At 38.6% G+C, this 25,956-nt stretch overlaps 1 protein-coding gene across 1 annotated transcript in view; it reads right to left on the bottom strand.

Moving 5' to 3' along the window:
- PDE11A (phosphodiesterase 11A) overlaps positions 1–25,956 on the bottom strand; it is a 287,291-nt gene that overhangs the window by 229,255 nt on the left and 32,080 nt on the right. Inside the window, exon 2 of the mRNA XM_036320024.1 lies at positions 22,936–23,094. Coding sequence (XP_036175917.1) covers positions 22,936–23,094 — 159 coding nt within the window. The remainder of the gene's footprint in view (positions 1–22,935; positions 23,095–25,956) is intronic.

Raw genomic sequence — 25,956 nt, 5'->3', positions numbered from 1 at the left:
TATTTCTGTTTTCTTGGGATATATTCCTAGAAGTGGGATCACGGGGTCAAATGGGAGTTCCATTTTTAGTTTTTTGAGGAAACTCCATACTGTCTTCCATAGTGGCTGCACCAGTCTGCATTCCCACCAGCAGTGCACAAGTGTTCCTTTTTCTCCGCATCCTCTCCAGCACTTGACGTTTGTTGGATTTGTTGATGATAGCCATTCTGACAGGTGTGAGATGGTACCTCATTGTTGTTTTGATTTGCATTTCTCGGATGATTAGTGACTTTGAGCATGTTTTCATATGTCTCTTGGCTTTCTGAATGTCCTCTTTTGAAAAGTGTCTATTTAGGTTCTTTGCCTATTTTTTGATTGGATTGTTTATCTTCTTTTTGTTAGGTTGTATGAGTTCCCTATAAATGTTGGAGATTAAACCCTTATCAGTGATAACATTGGCAAATATGTTCTCCCATGCAGTGGATTTTCTTGGTGTTTTGTTGATGGTTTCTTTTGCTGTGCAGAAGCTTTTTATTTTGATGTAGTCCCATTTGTTTATTTTCTCTTTAGTTTCCAATGCCCTAGGATCTGTATCGGTGAAGAAATTGCTTCGGCATATGTCTGAGATTTTGTTGCCTTTGGATTCTTCTAGTATTTTTATGGTTTCCCGTCGTATATTTAAGTCCTTTATCCGTTTTGAGTTTATTTTTGTGTATGGTGTAAGTTGGTGGTCTAGTTTCATTTTCTTGCATATATCTGTCCAATTTTCCCAACACCATTTATTGAAGAGACTATCTTGACTCTATTGTATGTTCTTGCCTCCTTTGTCAAATATTAGGTGAGCAATTGGTTCAGGTCGATTTCTGGGCTCTCTATTCTATTTCATTGGCCTATATGTCTGTTCCTGGGCAGTACCAGGCAGTTTTGAGAACAGTGGCTTTGTAATACAGCTTGATATCTGGTATTGAGATCCCACCTACTTTGTTCTTTCTCAGGATCGCTGCAGCTATTCGGGGTCTTTTTTTATTCCAGATGAATTTTTGGAGAGTTCATTCTAGGTCTGTGAAATATGCCATTGGTATTTTAATGGGAAGTGCATTGAATTTATAGATTGCTTTGGGTAGTATGGACATTTTAATGATGTTGATTCTACCAATCCAAGAACATAGTATGTTTTTCCATCTGTTTATGTCTTCCTCTATCTCTTTTTTCAACGTCCTGTAGTTTTCTGAGTAGAGGTCTTTTACCTCTACAGTTACGTTTATTCCTAGGTATCTTAATTTTTTTGGTGCGATGGTAAATGGGATTGTTTTTTTAGTCTCTCTTTCTGTAAGTTCACTATTGGTGTATAGAAATGCCATAGATTTTTTGGCGTTAATTTTGTATCCTGCTACATTGTCAAATTCATTTATTAAGTCTAATAGTTTTTTGATGGAGTCTTTAGGGTTTTTTATGTATAATATCATGTCATCTGCAAATAAGGACAGTTTTACTTCTTCTTTTCCAATTTGGATGCCTGTTTTTTCTTCTTCTTGCCTAACTGCAATGGCTAATACTTCCAGTACTATGTTGAACAGGAGTGGTGAGAGTGGGCATCCCTGTCTTGTTCCTGTTCTTAGGGGAAATGGTGTTAGTTTTTGTCTATTGAGTATGATGTTGGCTGTAGGTTTGTCATATATGGCTTTTATTATGTTGAGGTATGATCCTTCTATTCCCACCTTGCTGAGAGTTTTTATCAGAAATGGGTGTTGGATTTTGTCAAATGCTTTTTCTGCATCAATTGATATGACTATGTGGTTTTTATCTCTCAGTTTGTTTATGCGATGTATTACGTTTATTGATTTGCAGGTATTTTACCATCCTTGCATCCCTGGGATAAATCCTACTTGGTCATGGTGTATGATCTTTCTGATGTACTGCTGGAACCAATTTGCTAAGATTTTGTTGAGGATTTTGGCATCTATGTTCATGAGGGATATTGGCCTGTAAGTCTCTTTCATTGTGTTGTCTTTCCCTGGTTTGGGTATTAGGGTGATGCTGGCTTCATAGAATGAGCTTGGAAGTGTTCCTTCCTCTTGAATTTTCTGTAGTAGTCTGAGGAGGATAGGTTTTAGTTCTTCCTTGAGTGTTTGGTAAAACTCCCCTGTGAAGCATTCTGGTCCTGGGCTTTTGTTTGCTGGAAGCTTTTTGATGACTGCTTCAGTTTCTTCCATAGTTATTGGCCTATTAATATTTTTAGATTCTTCCTGATTTGAGTTTTGGAATGTTGTATTTTTCTAGGAATATGTACTTTTCCTCCAGGTTGTCTAGTTTGTTGGAGTAGAGTTTTCCATAGTATTTTTTAACCATCATTTGTATTTCTGTGGGGTCTGTTGTTATTTCGCCTCTATCATTTCTGATTTTGTTTATTTAGGTCCTCTCTCTTTGCTTCTTGGTGAGCCTGGCTAGAGGTTCATCAATCTTGTTTATCCTTTCAAAGAACCAGCTCTTGGTTTCATTGATTTTCTTTATTGTTTTTTTGGTCTCTATGTTATTTATTTCTGCTCTAATCTTTATTATCTCCTTCCTTCTGTTCACTCTGGGGTTTTCTTGTTGCTCTCTTTCTAATTCTTTGAGTTGTAGAGTTAGATGATTTACTACCATTTTTTCTTGTTTTTTGAGATAGGCCTGTAGAGCTATAAACTTCCCTCTCAGGGTTGCTTTCATTGTGTCCCAATGGGTTGTGGATTGTTGTGTTTTCATTGTCATTAGTTTCCAAGATGTTTTTAATTTCTTCTTTGATCTCATTGGTAACCCAATCAATATTTAATAACATGCTATTCAGCTTCCAAGTGTTTGAGTATTTTGGGCTGTTTTGATTGTAGTTTATTTCTAATATTATGCCATTTTGGTTTGAGAAGATGCTTGGTATGATTTCAATCTTCTTGAATTTGGGGAGACTTTGTTTGTGACCAATATGTGGTCTATTTTTGAAAATGTCCCATGAGTACTTGAGAAGAACGTATATTCCGTGGCTTTGGGGTGAAATGTTCTGAAGATGTCAATTAAATCCATCTGATCTAGTGAGTCATTTAGGATTGCTGTTTCTTTGCCAATTTTTTATCTAGAGGATTTATCCAGTGATGTCAGTGGTATATTAAAGTCCCCTACTATGATTGTATTGTTGTCGATCTCTCCTTTGATATCTTCCAGGAGTTTTTTTTATGTATTTGGGTGCTCCTGCATTGGGTGCATATATGTTTATCAGGGTTATGTCCTCTTGTTGTATCGATCCCTTTAGTATTATGAAGTGGCCTTACTTATCTCTTTTTATGGCCTTCACTTTGAGGTCTATTTTGTCCAATATAAGTATTGCTACCCCAGCTTTTTTTTTTTCATTTTCATTTTCCTGAAAGATATTTTTCCATCCCTTCACTTTCAGTTTGTGTGAGTCCCTTATTCTGAGGTGGGTCTCTTGTAGACAGCAAATATATGGGTCATGTTTTTTTATCCATTCAGCCACTCGATGTCTTTTGATTGGAGCATTTAGTCCATTTACGTTTAAAGTTATTAGTGAAAGGTACTTGTTTGTAGCCATTTCTATTTTTTGTGCCTGTTTTCTTTCTTAGCTTTTTATTTCTTCTTTTTACACCAGTCCCTTTAGCATTTCTTGCATTGCTGGCCTGGTGGTGATAAACTCCCTTATCTTTTTTTTGTCTGTGAAGTTTCTTATTTCCCCTTCAGTTTTGAATGATAGCCTTACTGGAAAGAATATTCTTGGATTCAGTCCTTTGCTTTGCATCACTTTGTAAATTTCCATCCATTCTTTTCTGGCCTGATGTGTTTCTGTTGAGAAATCATTTGATAATCTAATGGGAGATCCCTTGTATGTAACTTTCTGTCTCTCTCTTGCAGCCTTAAGATTCTCTCTTTGTCCTGCCGAAACCGGTTTGGCTCAGTGGATAGAGCGTCGGCTTGTGGACTGAGAGGTCCCAGGTTCGATTCCGGTCAAGGGCATGTACCTGGGTTGCGGGCATATCCCCAGTGGGAGATGTGCAGGAGGCAGCTGGTCGATGATTCTCTCACATCGATGTTTCTAACTCTCTATCTCTCTATCTCTCTCCCTTCCTCTCTGTAAAAAATCAATAAAATATATTTTAAAAAAATAAAATAAAATAAAATATATAAACAAAAAAGAAGATTCTCTCTTTGTCCTGAACATTTGCCATGGTAATTATAATGTGTCTTGGTGTGGGTCTTTTTGGGTTCACCTTGTTTGGGACGCTCTGTGCTTGTGTGACTTTTTTCTTCCCCACCTCAGGGAAGTTTTCTGATATTATTTCTTTGAATACATTTTCTAACCCTTGTTCCTCTCTCTGTTGTTCTGGCACCCCTATTATTCATATGTTGTTTCATTTCATGTTGTCCCATAGCTCCCTTAGGCTCTCCTCCTGTCTTTTAATTTTTTTCTCCAATTGCAGTTCAGTTTGGGTGTGTATTGCTTCCCTGTCTTCTAATTCGCTAATTCAGTACTCCTCTTCTCCTAGTCTACTGTTGAAACTTTCAATGGTGTTTTTTATTGCAGCTATATCACTCTTCATTTCTCCTTGGTTCTTCCATAATTTGTTGATTTTTTCATCCGTTTCTTTTTGATTCTTACATAAGTTGTTGATTTTTTCATCTGTTTCTTCTTGATTCTTGCATAAGTTGTTGATTTTTTCCTCCATCCGGTTTATGAATTCTAGGACCCTTAATCTGAATTCTTTTTCTGTCATGTTGCATGCCTCTGTTTCACTTAGCTGCTTTTCTGGCGAGTCCTTTTCTTTCCTTTGGGGGTTTCTTTGTCTACCCATGTTTGATCTCACCAACATATCTAGATGTTGAGTCATTCTGGGGCTGCTCCTTGGGTGGCAGTGGCTCCTCGGGCTGTGGTTGCTCCTTGGGCAGTTGTGGTAGCAGCTGCTCCTCAGTTGGCAGCAGCTCCTCTGGTGGGTGCTATTTACAGCTGTGGTGGCTCTTCTGGCTGGTAGAGGGAGTCTTCACACACAGCTGCTGTTCCTCAGACAGAGGGTTTGCTGATCACGAGGCTGCTGTTCCTTGGATGGGGGCGGGCTACACACGCAGCTGCTACTCCTTGAACTGGGGCAGACTGCTCACGTGGCTGCTGTTCCTTGAATCGGAGCTGGCTGCATGCTGCTGTTGTTCCTCTGATATGGTGGCTGCTTGTGGGGCTACTGCTCCTTGGACTTGGACAGGTTGATTGCAAGTCTGCTGCTCCTGGGACTGGGGTGGGCTGCTTGCACAGCTGCTGATCTTTGGATGGGAGTGAGCTGCATGCATGGCTGCTCCTCCTCAGACAGGGATGGGCCACTCACCCAGCTGCTGCTCGTTGGATAGGTGCAGGCTGTGTGTGGCTCTGCTCCTCGGACCGGTGCGTGCTGTGCAGGGCTGCCGCTCCTCAGACGTGGGCGGTCTGCTCGTGTGGCTGCTGCTCTTCCCACAGGGTGGGCTGCTGCTCCTCCTCGAATGGGGAATCGACTTTAATTTCTATGGGCTTTAAAATACCTGCATCAAAAACACTTGAATCAAAGACAGATGATAGAGAAGTTACCTAAATATTTCTACCATTTATACTATCTGCTTCTCCAATAAATATCTGCCTTCTACTTTCTCTTAACCTATTTCCACCAACATTTCTATTTCTTGTGGTTCTTAAGAGTACATTCCATATAGAGTTTTGTTCCAATGGTTCGTTTTATTCTCAAATACACTGTGTTAACTATTTGGCCAGAAATCAATGATCAGCAGTAGACAGTTATATAATTCTTGAGCCAAGCAGGCTACTTATTTACATAACAATTTTTGACTTAATATAACCTTGATGTATCCAATATCCAAATATCAGCTTGAGTCAGAATTCTGCCAACCTAGAGTCTCATCTTAGCATTTTGACATGATTCCAGCATAACTGAAATTGTAATAGAACATGACAATGTGTACTTTACTTCAATGATGGCTGGAGATCAGAGATTCCTTTTTTATCTTTTTTTTTTATTCTCAACTCTTATATATATATAGACTGAAAAAATATATATATATGTATAGACTCTTTATAAATTCCTTTTATGGTGGAAGAAGAAACATTGTAGGCTCCAACACCTGTGAGCAGACAGGCAACACTGACAAATTGCTTCTGGAGAACCTCCTCAACCAGAATTTTCTGGCCCATAAAATGGGATATCCATGTGGTGTTGCCCACCAAAGACACACAGAGTTGAACAGGGACCACTGCTGTTGTCTGAGCCTCTTTCCGTGGGTAGCCAAAAATCCAAATGGTAAGGAGGATCCAGGGACATCAGAGTTTAAAGACACAGATCCAACTCTCAGTTCTGTAGTTTTCTAATTGTGTAACTTGGAGCAAATCATTTAAAATCTCAAAAACTATTGTTTTTCTCTAAAAAGCCAATTTAAACAAAACAATTTCTGACATATTCTTGCTTTCTATAATTGTCATACATTCAGAGCAGATGGTTCTTAAGAATTTTTCATGAGGATTTGTAAAATAAGTTTCTTATGTCACTTTTATCTCTTTAATAAGCTTATTGAGCAGTAAATCATGAAGAACTGTGATTTCATTGTTATAATCTTCCATTTTTCTGATTGGTTAGCTGTACTTTCTGGCATATTAAACGACATCATTTCTACAATTAACTCAATGAATACTCTTTGCTTTGAGCTCTCTTCTAGGGAGTGAGAATAGTCAATGCACTGTTTATAAAAAATGACAAGCCAAGCAGAAGAAGAGAAAATAACATTGACCTCCCAATTCCACTCTTAATTTCCTGCTAGACAAGACAGACTGTGGTTACCTTGTCTATAAAAAAAATTTAACAACTGTCTTACCTATCTCATAAGAATATTGAAATAATCATATGCGTTATTACCTGTGTGAAGATTAAAGACTCCACCAATGTAAATTTTGTGGTTATTATAATGATTGATGCTTCCAATAGCTTCAAAGATAATAAATGCAATAAGCTGTATACCTGACATGTATTCTACCATCTTCCAGTTGACTGTCTTTCTAAATATAGCACCAGCCCCACAGGTCTATCAGTGGGTGGAGCCTTTAGTTTCCAGAACAAGTGCAATGCAAACATTTTACATCATTGAATCATGAAGGGCAGAGAGTATTTTTCCAAAGTATTTTTCTGGGAATAATTATGAAGGATCACCTTCCAGGTGAATAGCTATGACCTTATACTTCCAGGACAAATAGAACTGCATTTTATATACTGGTCCTACTGAAGATGTAATTTCAAGGACAATGACTTATTACTCTGTGCATGGCAGGGGGAACAATAACCCTTGCTTAACCCAATGAACTGTGCATAATCTTCCCCCTGGCAACAATTTGAAGACAAGAAAGAAAGAAGCAGTTTGGTTTTCAGTTTTCCTTTACTTAAGAAACCTGTGCTGCAGGCCAGAAGTTTGCCATAATTTGCACAGTTTTGTTGTTTCTAACCAGACATGTTCTTTAAAGCATAAAGAAATGAAAACACTCATGGCAACAAGCCACAAGCATCAGAATCAAATTTTAACACTATGGACTTTCTGAATCTAGAGCAAAATGAATTTCCTTTCAATCTCAAAAAGATAGCAATTCCCATCACTCTGTCTCAGAATTTAAAGGAACAGGAAGAGCAGAACTCCCATTAGGTCCCATGACTATCATGAAGGTATCTTATCAGCAGCAAAACTGAGATTTAAAATAAATTGAGTCAAACACTGAAAAGGAGCAATGGCCGTTCAAAGGTTTATCCAAGGATTGTAATTCTCTGTTCATGACGGGAGAATAATTCATGGCTTAATTTGAAGTCTCATCCTGGGTTTTTAAAAGAGAAAGCTGGACAAAATACCTAGAACAGGTGTCAGTTACATTAAACCACAAGTACCAGTGAGAAATCAGAACAAACAAAATTGATGTCAGTATTAAATGATCTGAAAAATTAATCAGAAACATTTTTTAGTGACAAAAAGAAAACAGATATGTATAGAGTTTTTTCATTGTTTGTTTGTTGTTTTGGGGTGTGTTTTTTTGTTAATCCTCACCCGAGGATAACATCAATTGGTTACCTCCAACACGTGCCCTCACCTAGCTGGAGATCTGACTCAGGTATGTGCCCTTGACTGGGAATAGAACCCACAACCCTTTAGTGTGTGGGCCAACACTCAAACCACTGAGCAACATCAGCCAGGGCAGATATGTATAGGTTTTTGAAATTAAGTATATCAAATAATCAAGCACTGAACATGGACTAAGATGTCCCTGATACTACGGTGGACATAATTACTCACTGCTATCAAACACTGAGTGGCACCTTTAAAGAAACAGTATTGATTTCTCAGTCACTTATTATGTACTATAGACAGCAATTCTTCCAAAACACTGAACATGCTTTTCAAACAGACAAAGCATGTTCTGGCCCTCTGATGGTGTCAATTAATTCCAGGGAGGAATCATTTTTAATTCTCTCTAGTGAGAGAGTTCCATTATTGCATTTCAGTTTCATTTAAAACCCCTTTTCAAGAACTGTGTCTAATGGACCTTCAGAGCATCTCTGGGCAGCTCTAACTTACATAACCTCATTTTTCAAAACTGTTCATTACTTTCTTCTCCTCTTAACATGCTCTCTCTCCAGCTCGGGGCCTCCCTGGGGGACTTGGCTGCCTGCTTTGGTAATACAGTAGTGCCTGCCTTTGAGACTTTTTCCCATTTCTAAATGGAGTGTGCAGAATATGAGGGGAGTGGGGGCAATGCTCCTTAATGTTGTTGATTGGCAATGAAATCAGAATCTGTCAGTGAAAATAGCCTACAATCATATCTAGCCAGGATATTTTCCAGGGTGCATGTGGGAGACATAAAAGGAGCTAATGGAAAATGACAAAAAGAAAGGGTTTTATTTCTGCGTCCAATACAGAAAAGAGGAAAAGGAAAAAAATAAATATTCAAGTATATCTTTAAAGTCAATACACTGTTAAAAACAAGAATTACGAAGTATGCTACCAAGTCATCTTACACTCTATTTGAAATTTTCCAACAAGGAATTTAATGTGGCTTCATTTAAACAGCATACTTCATAATTTTGTTAAACAGAGACTAAAATCTTCTAAGTAGGTTGCAAGGTAATTTACACTGGAACACCCCACTTCTCTGCTCAGTGAAACTGAGCACTATTTGCAAATTCTGACTCGAGGCACAACTTTTTATTTATTTTTTTAAAATATATTTTATTGATTTTTTACAGAGAGGAAAGGAGAGAGATAGAGAGTTAGAAACATCGATGAGAGAGAAACATCGATCAGCTGCCTCCTGCACACCCCCCACTGGGGATGTGCCCGCAACCAAGGTACATGCCCTTGACCGTAATCGAACCTGGGACCTTTCAGTCCTCAGGCTGATGCTCTATCCACTGAGTCAGACCGGTCCCGGCAAGGCACAACTTTTTAAAGCAAAATAAAATTACTGTTACGCCAGTATCATACACCGTATTTTAATACAAATATGTATTAAAAACCATAAATATAAAATAGTTTGTCATTTGACAGTGAAAACACACAAATGAAATAAGAGAAAAATATTATCTAATTTCATAGTTGTATGTATACAAAGTCATCATTATTTTTTAATAATTCCTAACTAAAACTAAAAGAGCCTGTTAGTTTTTCTATTTTTCTCACATACATAAAGCTTAAACTTGGTTACAAATACTTATGACATATTCAAAAGCCACCAGGCAATGTAATTTAGAAATACTGTTTCACTCAGTCACACAATCTTTCCCCCAAATTTATTTAATGTGTAGAATCTCAAATTATATTTAATCATCGATGCATGTGCATCAGGTACAGCACAATCTATGTATGCATGAATCCCTGACTTGAAGATGACACACAGAAAGGACTGAACACCCACCAAGCATTTCCATATGCCATGAGGAGATGGAGAAGCAGAGACAATACCCAGCTCGGCCACATACAAACCAAGTGATCTGGACACATTCTTCCAACCTCTCCCATTCCATGTTCCCATGCTTAAAATGAGAGTGATAGCAATTAGCCACAAGGTTGTGGAGGATTAAATGAGATAATGTACACCAAGCATGTCAAACTCAAAGGCTAACCCGGGCCCCATAAACGAGGATGTGGCCCGTGAGCTGGACATGCTTGATGTACACAAAGCACCTCACTTAATAAATGGTTTCTGTTCTTTTCTTGTTTAAGAAGAAAAACAGACATCGAGAAATACTGCATGTTCTTTTGATGTCCATAATTTGCTTTAAATTCATTAGCAACGATTATGTGAAATTTTGTGTGTATGTAGAGGGAGTAGGTTTAATATGCCATTGAGGAGCAGACAGTTGCCCCCCAGGGGTAATTAGAAGCCCTACTCCGAATGTGGCATCACAGTGCTGCAGAGATCTTCACTTGCCACCAATAGTGTGGGGCTTTGCCAATGTTAGCAATGCACTTTCACTGGTGGAATTAGTAGCTTGTGGAATTAAACAGCACAGCAGATATCAGATATGGACTGTAGTTAGTGGTATGCAGGATATGTGTATCCGCAGTAATTTTCTAGAGACACTCCCCCAAACCTTGCATTAGTAAGGCACAAAAATCTAGCAAGTTCCAAATATATACCCTAGAGATGGACCTTGCGGCTGTCCAATCCTGCCATAAGGTCAAAAATTATGGTTACTTGATGCCCACCACAAGAACAAAGAAATTCTGCTTCTGAAATATTGAGGGATGTTTAGATCATCTAAAACAAAGAGAGCTTAGACTTCAAGAAGCTTACTGGACAGCCTCTGAACTATTTGATCCAACGTCCCAATAAATTTGATCCAACGTCCCAATAAATTTTTGTTCAAATAAATGTCTTTATATGCAGCAGAATTTGGTTTGAAACCTGCTTTCATTAAAACCAAACAGGAAAGTAGTCAATTCCCATGTACTATAAACTATTTCAAACTTTTCGGAAGCTATTATAATGTACCTAAGAGCTATTATGAACAGCCTAGTAGTTGTGTGTAAACAAATTGGCTTAGGTCAGTTTGCTAACCTTCTTTCCTAGTTAAAAAATATATTAACTTAGACCAATAGTTAATTAAATCCTATGAAATGCATGGACACACAGAATAACTTTAAAAAGTGGAAATAAAGTAAAATCAGAAATCTAAGAAATGCAATTTTTAAAAATGATAATATTCAAGCCCTAGTCGGTTTTGCTCAGTGGATAGAGCATCAGTGCTCAACTGAAGGGCCCCAGGTTCGATTCCGGTCAAGGGCACATACTTCAGTTATAGGCTCGATCCCTGGCCCTGGTCGGGGCTCTTGTGGAAGGCAACCAATCCATGTGTCTCTCTCACATCGGTGTTTCTCTCTGTGTGTCTCTCTCCCTCTTCCACATTCTCTAAAAATCAAGGATTAACAAAAAATAAAACATAAAATAAATGTTAATGTTCAGGCTGGTAAGGGTTCAATGAGTTGATATACTGCTATTATCATTATAGAGTAACACAATTTCCTGAAGAGATAATGGGTGAAATTTATCAAGAGCCTTAAAAATAATTGTTTCACCAATAAGCACATGAAAAGATGCTCAACATCATAAGCCACTAGGATAAGGCACTGTGGTTTTGATAAACCACAATGAAAAATCACTTCATACCTACTAGAATGACTGTAATAAAAAAGACAGATATAAGTATTAGCAAAGATGTGGAGGAACTGGAACACTCATACATTGCTAGTAGAGTAAAACAGGGCAGCCATTTTCAGTTCCTCAAAAGGTTAAACATTAGAGTTACCATATAACTCAGCAATTCTACTCCTTGGTATATATACAAAAAAAATTTTTAAATATGTTCACATAAAAACTTATATGTGAATGTTCATAGCAGCATAATTCATAAATAGTCAAGAAGTGGAAACAAGGCAAATGTTCATCATTGATGATTAGATAAATAAAATGTGATAGATCCATATCATGAAATATTTGGCCACAAAAGGAAATGAGGTAATACTGAAACATGCCGCAATGTGGATGAATCTTGAAAACGTTATGTTAACTGAAAAAAGGCCAGTTATAAAGAACCACATATTGTATGATTCCAATTATATGAATTTCCCATAGATAAATCCATAGAGGGTAGACTGAGAGATCTGGAGGCAAGTGGAGAGTTACTGTTAATAGACATGGGGTTTCTTTGGGGTGATTAAATGTTCTAAAATTGAGTGTGGTGATGGTTATACATCTCTACAAATATACTGAAAACAATTATACTGTATACTTTAAATGGGTGAATTATATGGTATGTGAAATATTTGTCAATAAGGCTGTTATAAAAAGTTAACTTCAAACTCTTTGACCTAGTAATCCTAAACATCAGTTTGAACCATAGGAAATTACCAATATTTTTGGCCTACAAAACAGCAATTCAGTATAGCTATCTTAAAGATGCGGTCCAAGATTTATTTGTAAAGAATTTTATTCATTATAATTTTATAACATGATTTTGGAAATAACCTAAAAACTAAGGAATAAAATAATTAAATAAACTATTACACAATTATGTGATAATTATAATATAAACATATAAATTGCATCCTTGAAGAATTGTTTAAAGCATGATAAAATACTATGTGAACTACATGATGCAAATTATGGAAATATATCTTTATTTATAGGTAAAAATAAATAAAGATAAAGAAATACACCAAAAATACCAACAGCATTATCTCTGAAAGTTAAGGTTGTGGGTGATTTTAGTTTTTGCAAATTTTTTATAAGCTTATATTACTTTGATAATTAGAAAATAATCTTATCATAAAAGGAAAGGAAAATAAAACAAGAAAGACAGAGATGCCCAACTCAAAGATAGCCAAGTATACTTGGAATTCTACTAAATTTCACTTTTAATAAAAAATAATTTGATTTAAGTTTTCAAAATTCCAATTCAAGTATTTCAGCATTCTAAGGTAAAAAGAAGCAACACTAAACTAGTTATTCAAAGAAGACAGTTCTCAGTCTTAATTTGAAATCTCCAGTAAACAAGAACCTACAACACCCTGTTCTAGTTCTTCAATAATAATTCTTTCTGCCAACAAGTGCTTATTTATTTCCAAGCTGTGATTGCAGATCATTCTTCCTTGTCCAAGCCCTGTACAAGTTAGAGATAGAATTTATAAGATAGTTTTTTGGTCATTTTTGCATTTTTAGAAGTGGCTTGACTAAAAGTTTATTTCATTTTCTGCCAACAATTAAAAGCCATGGGTGTAATGGCCCCTGAATGTCAGAACCCACCAAACTCCTCTCAGCCACTGCCTTTCCCAGCCAGATACACCTGCATCCTGTAGGTTCAGCACTGAATAAGCCTGGAGGTCTTAACTTCCCTGGTTCAGATGATAGTTAATTGACATTGTGATTGCAGCTTAATACTCCTGAGATGGTGCAGCACAAAGATATTTGATGTAAACATAATAAAAAGACTTTTTTTGTACTTCAAGTTTAGTGCTTAGGACAGTCTAGAGAAGCGGTTCTCAACCTGTGGGTCGCGACCCCTTTGGGAGTCAAACGACCCTTTCACAGGAGTCGCCTAAGACCATCAGAAAACACATATATAATTACATATTGTTTTGTGATTAATCACTATGCTTTAATTGTGTTCAATTTGTAACAATGAAATTGGGGGTCACCACAACATGAGGAACTGTATTAAAGGGTCGTGGCATTAGGAAGGTTGAGAACCACTGACATAGAGCCTTGTAAACCATTAACTAGTGTAATCTTGAAGTGATATAGTATTAAACAAAATGGTGACTCTGCTTCCCTAATGAAGTTCTGCTCTTGAAGAAAGGACAGTATATGAACAGTATTCAATAAAAGTTAGGAGCTCATGAAGTTAATAGTTTAAGCTTGTATAGTGAGGAGTATATGAGAAAATATATATGAAACTAATAGCTTAGAGATCAAATGAGATAATATATGTACAATGGCACAATGGAGATTTATTTTCTTGCTCTCTTTGACTATGGCGTTCGCTCCCCAACTCTGGATATTGTATAATTGTGTGATAACAACTAACAGTCAGGCATTCTGGGTTCTCCCCCTGAATTTAGCACAAGGTTCTGACAGTTTCTCCTTGCATTTCATTCCACATTTTAATTTTTTATTTTATTTTTTTAAATTAAATCTTTATTGTTCAGATTATTACATTTGTTCCTCTTTTTTCCCCCCATAACTCCCCTCCTTCCAGTTCCCACCCCACCCTCTGCCCTCACTCCCCACCCACTGTCCTCATCCATAGGTGCACGATTTTTGTCCAGTCTCTTCCCGCATCCCCCACACCCCTTTCCCCCCCCAAGAATAGTCAGTCCATTCCCTTTCTATGTCCCTGATTCTATTATAATCACCAGCTCATTCTGTTCATCAGATGATTTATTCACTTGATTCTTAGATTCACTTGTTGATAGATGCATATTTGTTGTTCATAATTTGTATCTTTACCTTTTTCTTCTTCTTCCTCTTCTTAAAGGATACCTTTCAGCATTTCATATAATACCGGTTTGGTGGTGATGAACTCCTTTAGCTTTTTCTTATCTGTGAAGCTCTTTATCTGGCCTTCAATTCTGAATGATAGCTTTGCTGGGTAAAGTAGTCTTGGTTGTAGGTTCTTGGTATTCATCACTTTGAATATTTCTTGCCACTCCCTTCTGGCCTGCAAAGTTTCTGTTGAGAAATCAGCTGACAGTCGCATGGGTACTCCCTTGTAGGTAACTGACTTTATTTCTCTTGCTTCTTTTAAGATTCTCTCTTTGTCTTTTGCTCTTGGCATTTTAATTATGATGTGTCTTGGTGTGGTCCTCTTTGGATTCCTTTTGTTTGGGGTTCTCTGCACCTCCTGGACTTGTAAGTCTATTTCTTTCACCAGGTAGGGGAAGTTTTCTGTCATTATTTCTTCAAATAGGTTTTCAATATCTTGCTCTCTCTCATCTTCTGGCACCCCTATAATTTGGATGTTGGTGTGCTTGAAGCTGTCCCAGAGGATCCTTATACTATCTTCATATTTTTGGATTCTTTTTTCATTTTGCTTTTCTGGTTGGGTGTTTTTTGCTTCTTCGTATTTCAAATCGTTGACTTGATTCTTGCAATCCTCTAGTCTGCTGCTGGGAGTCTGTATAATATTCTTTATTTCAGTCAGTATATGCTTAATTTCTAGTTGGTTCTTTATCACAACATCGAGGGTCTCATTAGATTTCTTGTATATCTCATTAAGTTTATCGGCAGTTTCTAGAAAATTATTGAAAGACCTTAAAAGTGTGGTTTTGAACTCTATATCCAGTAGTTTGCTTTCCTCCATTTCTGTCATTTGTGTCCTTTTTCTTTGTCTCTGCATTTTTTATGCTTCCCTGTTTTGATACAGTGGTTTTCTGTGCTAAGTGTCCTCTAGGGCCCAGTGGTTCAGCCTCCCCAATTACCTGAGGAGGACACTCTTGGTGCACGCCCTTGTGGTCTCTGTGCACAGTCTTGTTGTAGTTAAGCCTTGATTGTTGTAGTTATCACTGGGAGGAATTGGCCTCCAGGCCAATTGGCTGTGAGAATCAGCTGTGTCTGCAGTGGGAGAACTTCTGTGCTGGAGACACCCCTCTGGGGCAAGACTTGCTTCAATGGGGCTTTGGTGCTCACTGAGTCTGCCCCCTGAGTGTGTCCTTTATGTTTCCACGGAGCTGCAAACTGGATGGTCCCACTCTGAATTCTGGGCTTCCTGGCTCCTGGATCTCTAAGGAGGTGCTAATCTAGCCTTTGCCTGAGGCTATCCAGCAAAAGCCTCCCTGCAGGGCTTGGGCGGTGTGGGTCCCATGGGATCAACAGGGTGGAGCGAGCAGTTATGGCTGCTCTCAGTCTTGCCCTCAGAGGCTTTGCTTCTCAATGTCCCGGTGATCGCTGCAAGCCCCTCCGAGAGAGAGCTGCCCTCGAGTTTCGACCACTGTCAGACAGTCCTGCTTCTCCCGTATGAGTCTGGGTCCCTAGAGACTCGCCCAGAACTGGAGCTCAGAGCCTGAGACTCCCTCGATTGAAAACGACAACCACGCCCTCAGCCGCCAGCCCGCTCCGCATGCACCTCCGCACCTTAGTATTTTACTTCCGCACTGCGCCTCCTCTGATTCTTGGTATGTTTTTCTCTTTCCTTCTAGTTGTAGAATTTCCACTCAGCCAGCCTTCCTGTGGTTCTGGGTGATGTCCGTTCCATCTTTTAGTTGTATTTTTGAAGTGGTTGTGCAAGGCAGCAATCTCCGGTGTTTACCTATGCCGCCATCTTGGTTTCTCCTCTAAACACTGATTATTAATTATAATTTTATTGCAACAGATTTGAAAATCTAAGTTAATTGCAATATAGGTAGAAAAAGGATAAGAACACATAGGCCACTTCTTATAATTAGTTAATTCACTGCTCATTTAGCATTTGAATATCCAAATGACAATGGAGTATATTTGAAAAACACATAAATTTGCCTGAGAGTGTGGTTGTAATCCCACTACCACATATACAACAAGCTTTTTAAACAACTTTTTTTAAAGATTTATCTTTATTGTTTAAAGTATTACAGATGTCCCCTCTCTTTCCCCATTGACCCTTTCCACCTGCCCTCTCTCCCCGACCCTACACCCCTACCCCCAGGCCTTCACAACACTATTAAAACAACTTTTTGAAAAGTACGTTTATGTAGAAACTAACTCTTCATAATACGACAGAAGAAACCTGTCCATCTTTACTCCCATTTTGTTGATTTTATTAAACTGACTAGTTGTTTAAGTATTGGTTATTATAACAAAACCAGAGCATGCAGCCATGTCTAAAGGGTTTTAAATAAAAAGTAAAAATCAGCCTAGCTGGTGTGGCTCAATGGTTGAGCATCATTCTATGAACCAGGAAGTCACGGTTTGATTCCCAGTCAGAGCACATGCCAGGGTGTGGGTTCTATCCCCAGTGTGGGGCATGCAGAAGGCAGCCAATCAATGATTCTGTCTCATCATTGATGTTTTTATCTCTCTCTCCCTCTCCCTTCCTCTCTGAAATCAAAACAAATATATATTTTTTAAAAGAAAAATCAATCCTATGCCAGTCAAATTCCATGCAAGTCACATATCTCTGTGAGCTGCATTCAGTCTTCTGGGATCACCAATTTGTAACTCCTATGAGCATGATGTATTCAACATCCGTTCTCCCAACTAAAGTGAGTTGAATTTCTTTTGCAGCCTTGACATCTCACCAGGATCCTAAACATTGGGCTTTGCACAGTCAGGAACAGCTTAAAAATGTAAGGCCAAGTGCTTATAAAATCTTCCCCATTATCTGTCCGAGTCTCAGGCCTGTTGCAAATAACAAGACTCTAGCTTCTGTGATACACATTAGCATCATCCATGCACTATCCTCAACACCAACTGGCAGGGCAGGGTCACCCATAACAAGTTCCTGGCATGTGGCCAGTCCGGAGGCAGCCAAGCTCAGTTGGCTGCATCCCAGCTATGCAGGATGCCTGAACATGTTGACAGCAAGGAGAGCAGAAGGATAGCTGAACACTCCAAATAATGCTCTGGAGAGAGGTGACCATAGGCTAAAGAAACCCTATAGAGATTAGCCAAAGAACAACTTCAACCCACAACTACTTGTATGTCAGACTGTTGGAAAGCAACTGCAGTGCACATATTCTTCGTGCAACACCACAGTAAGAAATGGCTCCTTGGGGCCCAGGGATAGGCAACCTGGCAAAGGTGGATAAGAGCCTGTGCTCATTTCCAGATACCAGGTTTCATCCGGAGGGCCCATACATCTTAACAGGTAACAAATGTTTGCTCCCATCCAGGTCTCATTATTTTATTCTCCAAAAGATACCTCCCTTCATTCACCCAGGGGTAATGAAATGACAAATTAATTGGATGCCATACCACCTAAATGAGCTAACTTGTACATATCACTGAAAAACAGGCACATTTGCTGCAAACCCATGAAGTGAAACAGAAAATTCCAATCATCTCTTCTGTGTGACCTGCCTTTGGGTGCACTTTCAACATGAATTACCAAACACGTCATTTGTCGGGATGTAACTTAAATTATTAACATGTGCACATGGCAGACTATATTTCACACAATTCTCTAACCACTGCTGATTAAATTATTACTAATTACGCAAAAACTTTAAAGAGCATAATGATTTTAATGTCATTAAAAAGGGAAGTCTGGCTTTGAAATAGATAGTGAGATTTCATGAAGCTTATTGAATGATAATTAGTGCTACTCTAAGCACTTTACATCTATTACCTATTTTACTCCTCACAACAACCCTGTTCTGGAAGTTCTAAAGTAAAAAGGGATTGAGTGCCCTGGCCAGGTGGCTCATTTATTTGAAGCATCGACCCATCCACCAAGAGGTTGTGGGTTCGATTCCAGTTCAGGGCACATACCTAGGTTGTGTGTTCCATCCCAGTCAGGGTGCTTACGGGAGGCAACCTATCAATGTTTCTCTCTAACATCAATATTTCTCTCTCGATCTCTCTCCCTAAAATCAATAAACATATCCCCAGGTGAGAATTTTTTTAAAAAGGATTGAGAAGCTTGCTCGAGGTCACAGCTAAGAAAAGCAGGGTGAAGACTGAATCTGCCTTGAAGGCCATCTGATCTGAAGGCCCTACCTAACACTAAGCACCAGGCTTCCACTTCCCTTCCTTGTTTCCTTACTTGTAGGTGGCACTGAAACTACGATTGCTGGAATTTCTACTGGTGGATGTGGGAGAAGGTTGTCTGAAGCCTGCCTGGCTGACTAAGGAAAAGTAATTTGAGTTTTAAAATGTGAATTGAACGAAGATGGCAGCACTCTGCAAGAAGAGGTACATGTGTGCGGCTACCATTGGAAATAGAATCAATATTTCTGAAAGCTATTTGGTAACTTGGAATGAGAGCTATAAAGCTTTTCTTGCCCTTTGGCTCAGTAATTTCAGTCTTTGGAGTATACTCCAAGGAAATAACATAAAAGATAAAGGTAATTTGTGCCAGATGTTCATTCAGGGGCTATTTGTATTCGTGAAAAACTAGAAACAACCCAAATTTCCAGTAATAGGACAGTGACTAAGCAAACTAGGCTATGTAGAAAAAGAAAAAAGAAAACTTTATAATCCCTAGAAATAGCACAGTAGACTACACTGATCTGTAGACATAAATGTAAGAAATAACTTCACATTAAAAAGTAGAATACAAATTAGTGGAAGCATAATCTTGTACAATCAAGTAACAGAGTGCATGCATTAACAATAACACAAGAGAACTGTGAATTTATAAAGAAGTATATCTCTCATTTCATTGTTGAAATTCCAAAGGGGGAACTTCCATATAGATTATGCTTATAAAACCTACAGACTTAAATTATACAGAGATTTTTGTTTTTTAATCCTCACCAAAGGATATTTTTCCAACGATTTTCAGAGAGAGTGGAAGAGAGAGGGCCCACAAGAGAGGTATTTGTCCTTGCCCGGAATTTGGTCCAGGACCCTTTGGTCCACAGTCTGACGCTCTATCCACTGACCTAAGCCAGCTAGGGCTATACAGAGGTAATTTTTTAACTGAGACCTGACTACATCTCACATGTATTAATGGGCTGTCAGTAAAAGCTAATCTTTTATAAGGACTTACTATGTGCTAGGTGCTGTTCCAAATCCTTCCCCTATAATCATTTAATCCCCCTATAGCCTCATAAGTATTATTATTATAACATCTCTTCTAAGAGGAGGAAATTAAGAGCACAGGAAGGCTAAATAACTTGCCCACAGTTACACAGGCTCTAGCCGAGGTAGAATTTCAACCCCGGTAGACACATTATTTGGCCTGTATGCTGCCATTATGCCACAATACCTTCTCTTACTTGAAAGAAGTATCTAGAGCCTGTTCTTTCCAGTTAATCATTTCTAGATTTTGCACTTTTCTTTCTCACCACTCCTGTTTGGTTTATCTATAATAATAAAAGGGTAATATGCTAATTAGACCAGACGTCTTCCGATGTCATTCCGGATGTCCTTCCTGACAAAGCTGGGGCCGGAGGGAAGCCAGCCCAGGTCCCGGGTCCTGGGTCCCAGGTCCCGGGTCCCAGGTCCCGGAAGGAAGCCGGTGCTGGCAGCCAGGGGAAGGAAGGCCTACTCTTGCACGAATTTTCGTGCATCAGGCCTCTAGTAATATATAGAATCCTTGCAGAAAAGAACAATAACCAGATACAGAATTTGAAATAAACACAATCTGCCTGCCCTAACTGGTAAGGCTTCTTCTGAGAAGTGAGACTAGAGAAGGGTTTTTTAATTAGGAGAGGGAATTGGAAAGGTTGGAAAATAAAATGCTACTGTGGTAACATAAGATTCTTGCAGAGGAGAAAAATACATTTAGAGCAAGGAAATACTCAAATGAGGTTGAATCGAAGAAATAATTTGCCTGGGGATAAATAACAAAAATAGAAGAACAGTTCAAAAATAAAAATGTATGTTCTACACTTGCCTTTCTTAAATTTTTTAAAAGTATTTGTCATTTATGGTCTTATTTAATTCTCATGCTGTAGAATGGTGGATAGCATAATTTACAGGTGAAGAAACTGAGAGTCAGACAGTAAGTAGCTCACTCAACGCAGGGTGTTTGTCCTTAGCCAAGCATGAACTCGGTAGAGCTAAACATTAATGCTGTTCAAGATAGGTACAAATCCCTGCGCAGTCTACGCAGAGCACACAAAGCCCTAGCTCATAAGTATAAATCCACTGAGAAATTCCAGAAAACAAATCTAACATGAATGGAATCAGAACTTATAATTAAAAAAATAATGGGATCTGATTCAACAAAAAGGGCAGAGTGAAGGCAGGACTACATCTAAGTATAAACTAAATGTTTGGGAGATGCCATGGGAATGTGATTGTTATTTGGAAAGGCACGCAGCTCACATCTTTCCATCCAAATCCCTATAAGAGGCACATTATTACAGGACTCTCTCATCTTTAGTACAAAATGCGCAAAAGGAAATTTTTACATTCCATGGAAACATTTGCACAGTGACCTACATTTTATGTTTTTAAATTCCTCACCTTCTCACCTGATTATGTGTTATGAAGACCTAGCCTTTCTTCAGAATTCAGATCAAACGTCATCTCTTTCAAGAAGCCTTTTAAGATTCTTCAACTGAAACTAATCCTCCTTTTCCTAGGCATCCATAGCATGTCCTGGGCATTTCATTGCTGAACTTGCGTCTGGCTTGTGTAGCTCCAGGATGGAGTAACACGTTTGAGATTTCTATCTGTGCTTCCTATGACACCAATACACATGCCTTGCACATTTTCATCATTTATTAAATTGGTAAGAAATTGTGTGAGGCCCTATCAGGCTCTACAAGTTTATAAACCTTTTCTGGGGTTTGGGCTGTTCAAATTCAACTACAGAAATGACCTCAATAAAGACTTTTTTCACTTAAAAATCTTGTTTCCTTATAATCATATATTATGTTGACCTTTTGTACCAGATATTTGCATTAATTTAATGCTTTAGTAATTAGCATTGGCAAATAACTACCTCACATCCATAAGGTTAAATTATAAAGTGTCTTTTTTTCAAGATAATATAATCTTTAATTTTATACATTTTTATTGTTTAAAATATTACATATGTCTCCTTTTTCCCCGATTGAAAACCCCCTCCCCCAGCCATTCACACCCTCAAGGGCAAGCCCCCACTGCCCCAGTGTCTGTGTCCATTGGTTATGCTAATATGCATGCATATAGGTCCTTTGGTTGATCCCTAACCCACCCCTTCCCCTGCCTTTTCTCTGAGATTGGAAGGTCTGCTCAGTGCTACCTTTTCTCTAGATCTATTTTTGTTCACCAGTTTATGTTGATCATTATATCCCACAAATGAGTGAGATCATGCGATATTTATCTTTCTCTGACTGGCTTATTTCGCTTAGCATAATGCTTTCCAGTTCCATCCATGCTGTTGCAAATGGTAAAAGTTCCTTCATTTTTACAGCAGCATAGTATTCCATTGTATATATGTACCACAGTTTTTTTAATCCACTCATCTACTGATGGGCACTTAGGCTATTTCCAAATCTTAGCTATTATAAATTGTGCAGCTATGAACGTAGGGGTGTAAAGTGTCTTTTTTAATCAAATAGGATTATGCCAGTCATTAAACTGAAACAAACTAACTTGAGATTTGCTTTTACCACAAATTTTAAAAATATCCCACCTGATTCTATTTCATCTGAAGGTAAGGGCTTTAAAACCAGAACTTCAACTCTTTGAAAAGTCTCTCTTGTAATATGAGATGGGGGATAAACCTCTGGTGAAAGAACTTCAAATTTATGCACAAAAAGTACATCACTTCTACCAGGGTCAATTGCTCTTCAGGAATGAAAATAATGTTCTTTTTATTAGCAATTTTAAATAACAATTAATATTCATTTACTTGAAGTTTTTATATAAGAACTGAGAAAACAATTCTTTGTAGTTGTTATAAAAATACAAGAGAAAGAGCTGAGTTTCTGAAACAGTAATCTTCTATCTCCCCTATTTTCCATTGGACCATGTGTGGTGGTGGTGTGATCCTTGATTGAAAAGCTTGCTTATAAGGAAGATAAAGACCAGGGAATAATAAGAATACTACTGAGGCTTGTAATGAAAAGCAAGCTAAGAAAAAGACTAAGTAATTATTTTCAATTATACTACATTCTGTAAAATATCAAAAGCTCCCATTACGTTTTAACATGAGAAAAGGCTCTTTGATTCATGAATGGGCTAATCCAACAGCTATTCACACAATTCCTGTCCTTTTCAGGGAGAATAACAATCAGTAACCAAGAAGGAGAATGAAAGTCATGAAAGGCATGAAATCTTACTTTTTCATCATCTTCAGTAAATGGAGCACCTTCAGGAATCTTATTTATCGCTTGGGCCACACCAATAATCTCACCATCACTGCTTCGGATAGGCATGCACAATAGTGATTTTGTCTTGTATCCAGTCAGCTTGTCAATTTCATCATTGAATCTTCTATCCTAAAAATAAGACAGAGTATTAACTGCAATATGCACTGTCAGAGAGGAGAGAGAAATGTACAAGGGTGGGTAAAAGTAGGTTTACAGTTGTGACTATGTGAAACAGTTAATAAAGCTATTGTAATAATCATAGCCTGCATGTCTTTTCCCATACAAACAGCTATAAATCTACTTTTCCTACCCCTGTATTTCTGTGTAAGGTACCTTATCAAGGGCAACTTTAGCCTGCAAATTTTTAATAACAGATTTGACTTTATGTTGAATTCACTAAAGAAATATAAATGAAAACAAATCACCACCATAATTGTTAGCCAAGAGAGGAACTTTAATCCTGACTACTTGTCAAAATTGGGGAGGGGGCAAGTGTTTTTAATGGAACTCCACACTATGTTATTTATTAAAATGTGTTATTTCACATAGACACCTGGCTATGAAGTATCATATAAAAATACATAATAAATATATATTAAGCACTATGAAAAAATATTCAGAAAAGCACTACTTTACTTTTGGTCACATGATTCTGTAAGAAACAAACCTCTGAGCCCATGGTGATACTTTTAAAATAATTTTTTTTAAGTGATGTGGGGAGGAAGGAGATAAAATGTTTCTTTATAGAATGTCAGTGAAAAAATGTAGAAGGAATGGTAAAATTATACAATACCTATTGATTGTAACTACCAAAATAATAATGGATGCAAGCAAGGACCACCAATACAGGCTAATACCATTGGATGAAAGGTTGTTGTTAAACAGGATATTAACATAATTTCAAAGTGACACCTTAAAGACTCCTTATTAAATTCAAAAGGAAAGATGTCTTTATCATGATGAGACCTAGTAGACACCACCTTAAACAAGTAACATCATCATTAATGAGACAAAAGAAGATCTTGTGCCTCCTAATGAGATTCAGGGAAGGACACAACATCACGAAGAAAATTAAGAAAAATGCAGATTGTTGGTCATTCAGAAGTCTGACCTGAATTACTCAAAAAATGTCAATATCGTGAGAGATGAAAACGATTTAAAATAAAAGTAAAATAAAGCCACGGGAGCTGTTCTGGTGTAAAGAAGACTGAAGAGACTTGGAATCTAAATGAGATGTGTGGTCCTTCATTGGAAATTGTTATGCAATTCTTGGAGGGGACAATTAGAGAAATTTGAACATGGACTTTATTTTAGGTAAATAGTGGTATTGCAATTATGTAAGAAAACATTCTTATTTTAGGACATACATGCTAGGTGAAATGTATTTTGAGGTGAAATGTTACAATATCTTCAACTTACTTTCAAACAGTAAGAAAGAGAGAAAGGGAAGAGAGGGAGGGAGAGAAAGAAGGAGGGAAGGGTAAAGGGAGAGGTGAGAGTAAGAGACTGGGGAATGACTGGATCCTGAAAGGGTAACAGCTTCTTAAGATGTTCCAAAGGCCCTAGTCAGTTGGGCTCAGTGGATAGAGCGTCGGCTTAAGGACTGAAGGGTCCCGGGTTCAATTCCAGGTTGTGGGCTCAATCCCCAGTAGGAGGCATGTAGGAGGCAGCCAATCTATTATTCTCTCTCATTATTGATGTTTCTCTTGCTCTCTCTCTCTCTCCTCTCTGTCTCTCTCCTCCCTTCCTCTCTGAAATCATTAAATATATAATTTTTTTGTTAATGTTCCACGGAAGATGATATACTGGATTTGGGGTCACTGCTTCAAGCCAGTAGCTGAAATGAGGTTTCTCCCAATGCCTAGATACTCCCTTGTTAAAAAAAAAAAAACTTAAAAAACAGAAATGAAGCACTGCTGTCTAGCACAGTGGTCAGCAAACTGCGGCTCACGAGCCACATGCGGCTCTTTGGCCCCTTGAGTGTGACTCTTCCACAAAATACCGGTTTTTGCGCATGGGCCATGAAGTTTCAATCGCACTGTTCATGCGCGCCTGCACATGGTATTTTGTGGAAGAGCCACACTCAAGGGGCCAAAGAGCCACATGTGGCTCGCGAGCCGCAGTTTGCCAACCACTGGTCTAGCACCATCTAGAGCTATGAATTTTGTCTGACTCAGGGCCTCAGGAGGCTGGCTGTTGACTAGGTCTGTGGTATACCCAATATCACAAGGTCAGGAGCCCTTAAAACTCCATGTAAGGACTGGTTCTGATCTGGGAATCTATGGAGGTCACACTACATCCTTAGCCAGGGAGGAGAGAGCCCTGAAAAGAGAAATCATAAACTCAAACCAAAGCAAATCTCTTGTTCAAGATGAGCATGCAACCAACCATACTTTCAGAAAAACAATTAGTATTAAAACAATTAATGTTAAAAAAATTTGTATTAATTTTTTTAAATTTACTAAAGAACTATTATGCGTCAGGCTCTGGGCTGAGAGAGAGAGCAGAAAGCAAAAGAGAAATCATTCCTGCCCTCATGGAACTTGCAACCTAGTAGGTGAAGTAGATGACATATCTACATATATAAAAGCCTAAGTGACAGGAACGACTGGTCGCTCAATGCAAGAGCTGCTTCCTGGTGGTCAGTGTGCTCCTACAACCAACCTCCCATGGCCAGCCAATCTCCTGTGGTTCTTCCCCGCTGCCAGCAGGCTCTGGGCTGGGATGGGGAACCAGGAGTAGGTGGCGGCAGACGCAGGTCCTTTCCCAGGGTGTCCAAGGGCCGGCTCCCTCCTTGGGGCTGACAAGCAACCTCCAATGCCCTATCCCTCGCCCCGGCCAGCAGGCCCCGATCAGCCTGCTGCTTGCCCACCATAGTGGCAGTGTGGCAGGGAGGGAAGGAAGGGGGGGGGGGCAGGGAACCGCGTGGTGGCAGGGCGCGGATGGTGGCGGGTTGGCATCCGGCATCCATTCCTTCCGTGCCAGTCTTGG

This window comes from Myotis myotis, unplaced genomic scaffold, assembly GCF_014108235.1.
Source record: "Myotis myotis isolate mMyoMyo1 unplaced genomic scaffold, mMyoMyo1.p scaffold_m19_p_8, whole genome shotgun sequence".
Classification (NCBI taxonomy): Eukaryota; Metazoa; Chordata; class Mammalia; order Chiroptera; family Vespertilionidae; genus Myotis; species Myotis myotis.
The sequence above is the reverse complement of the archived record's forward strand: the minus strand, read 5'-3'. Positions and strand labels throughout refer to the sequence as shown.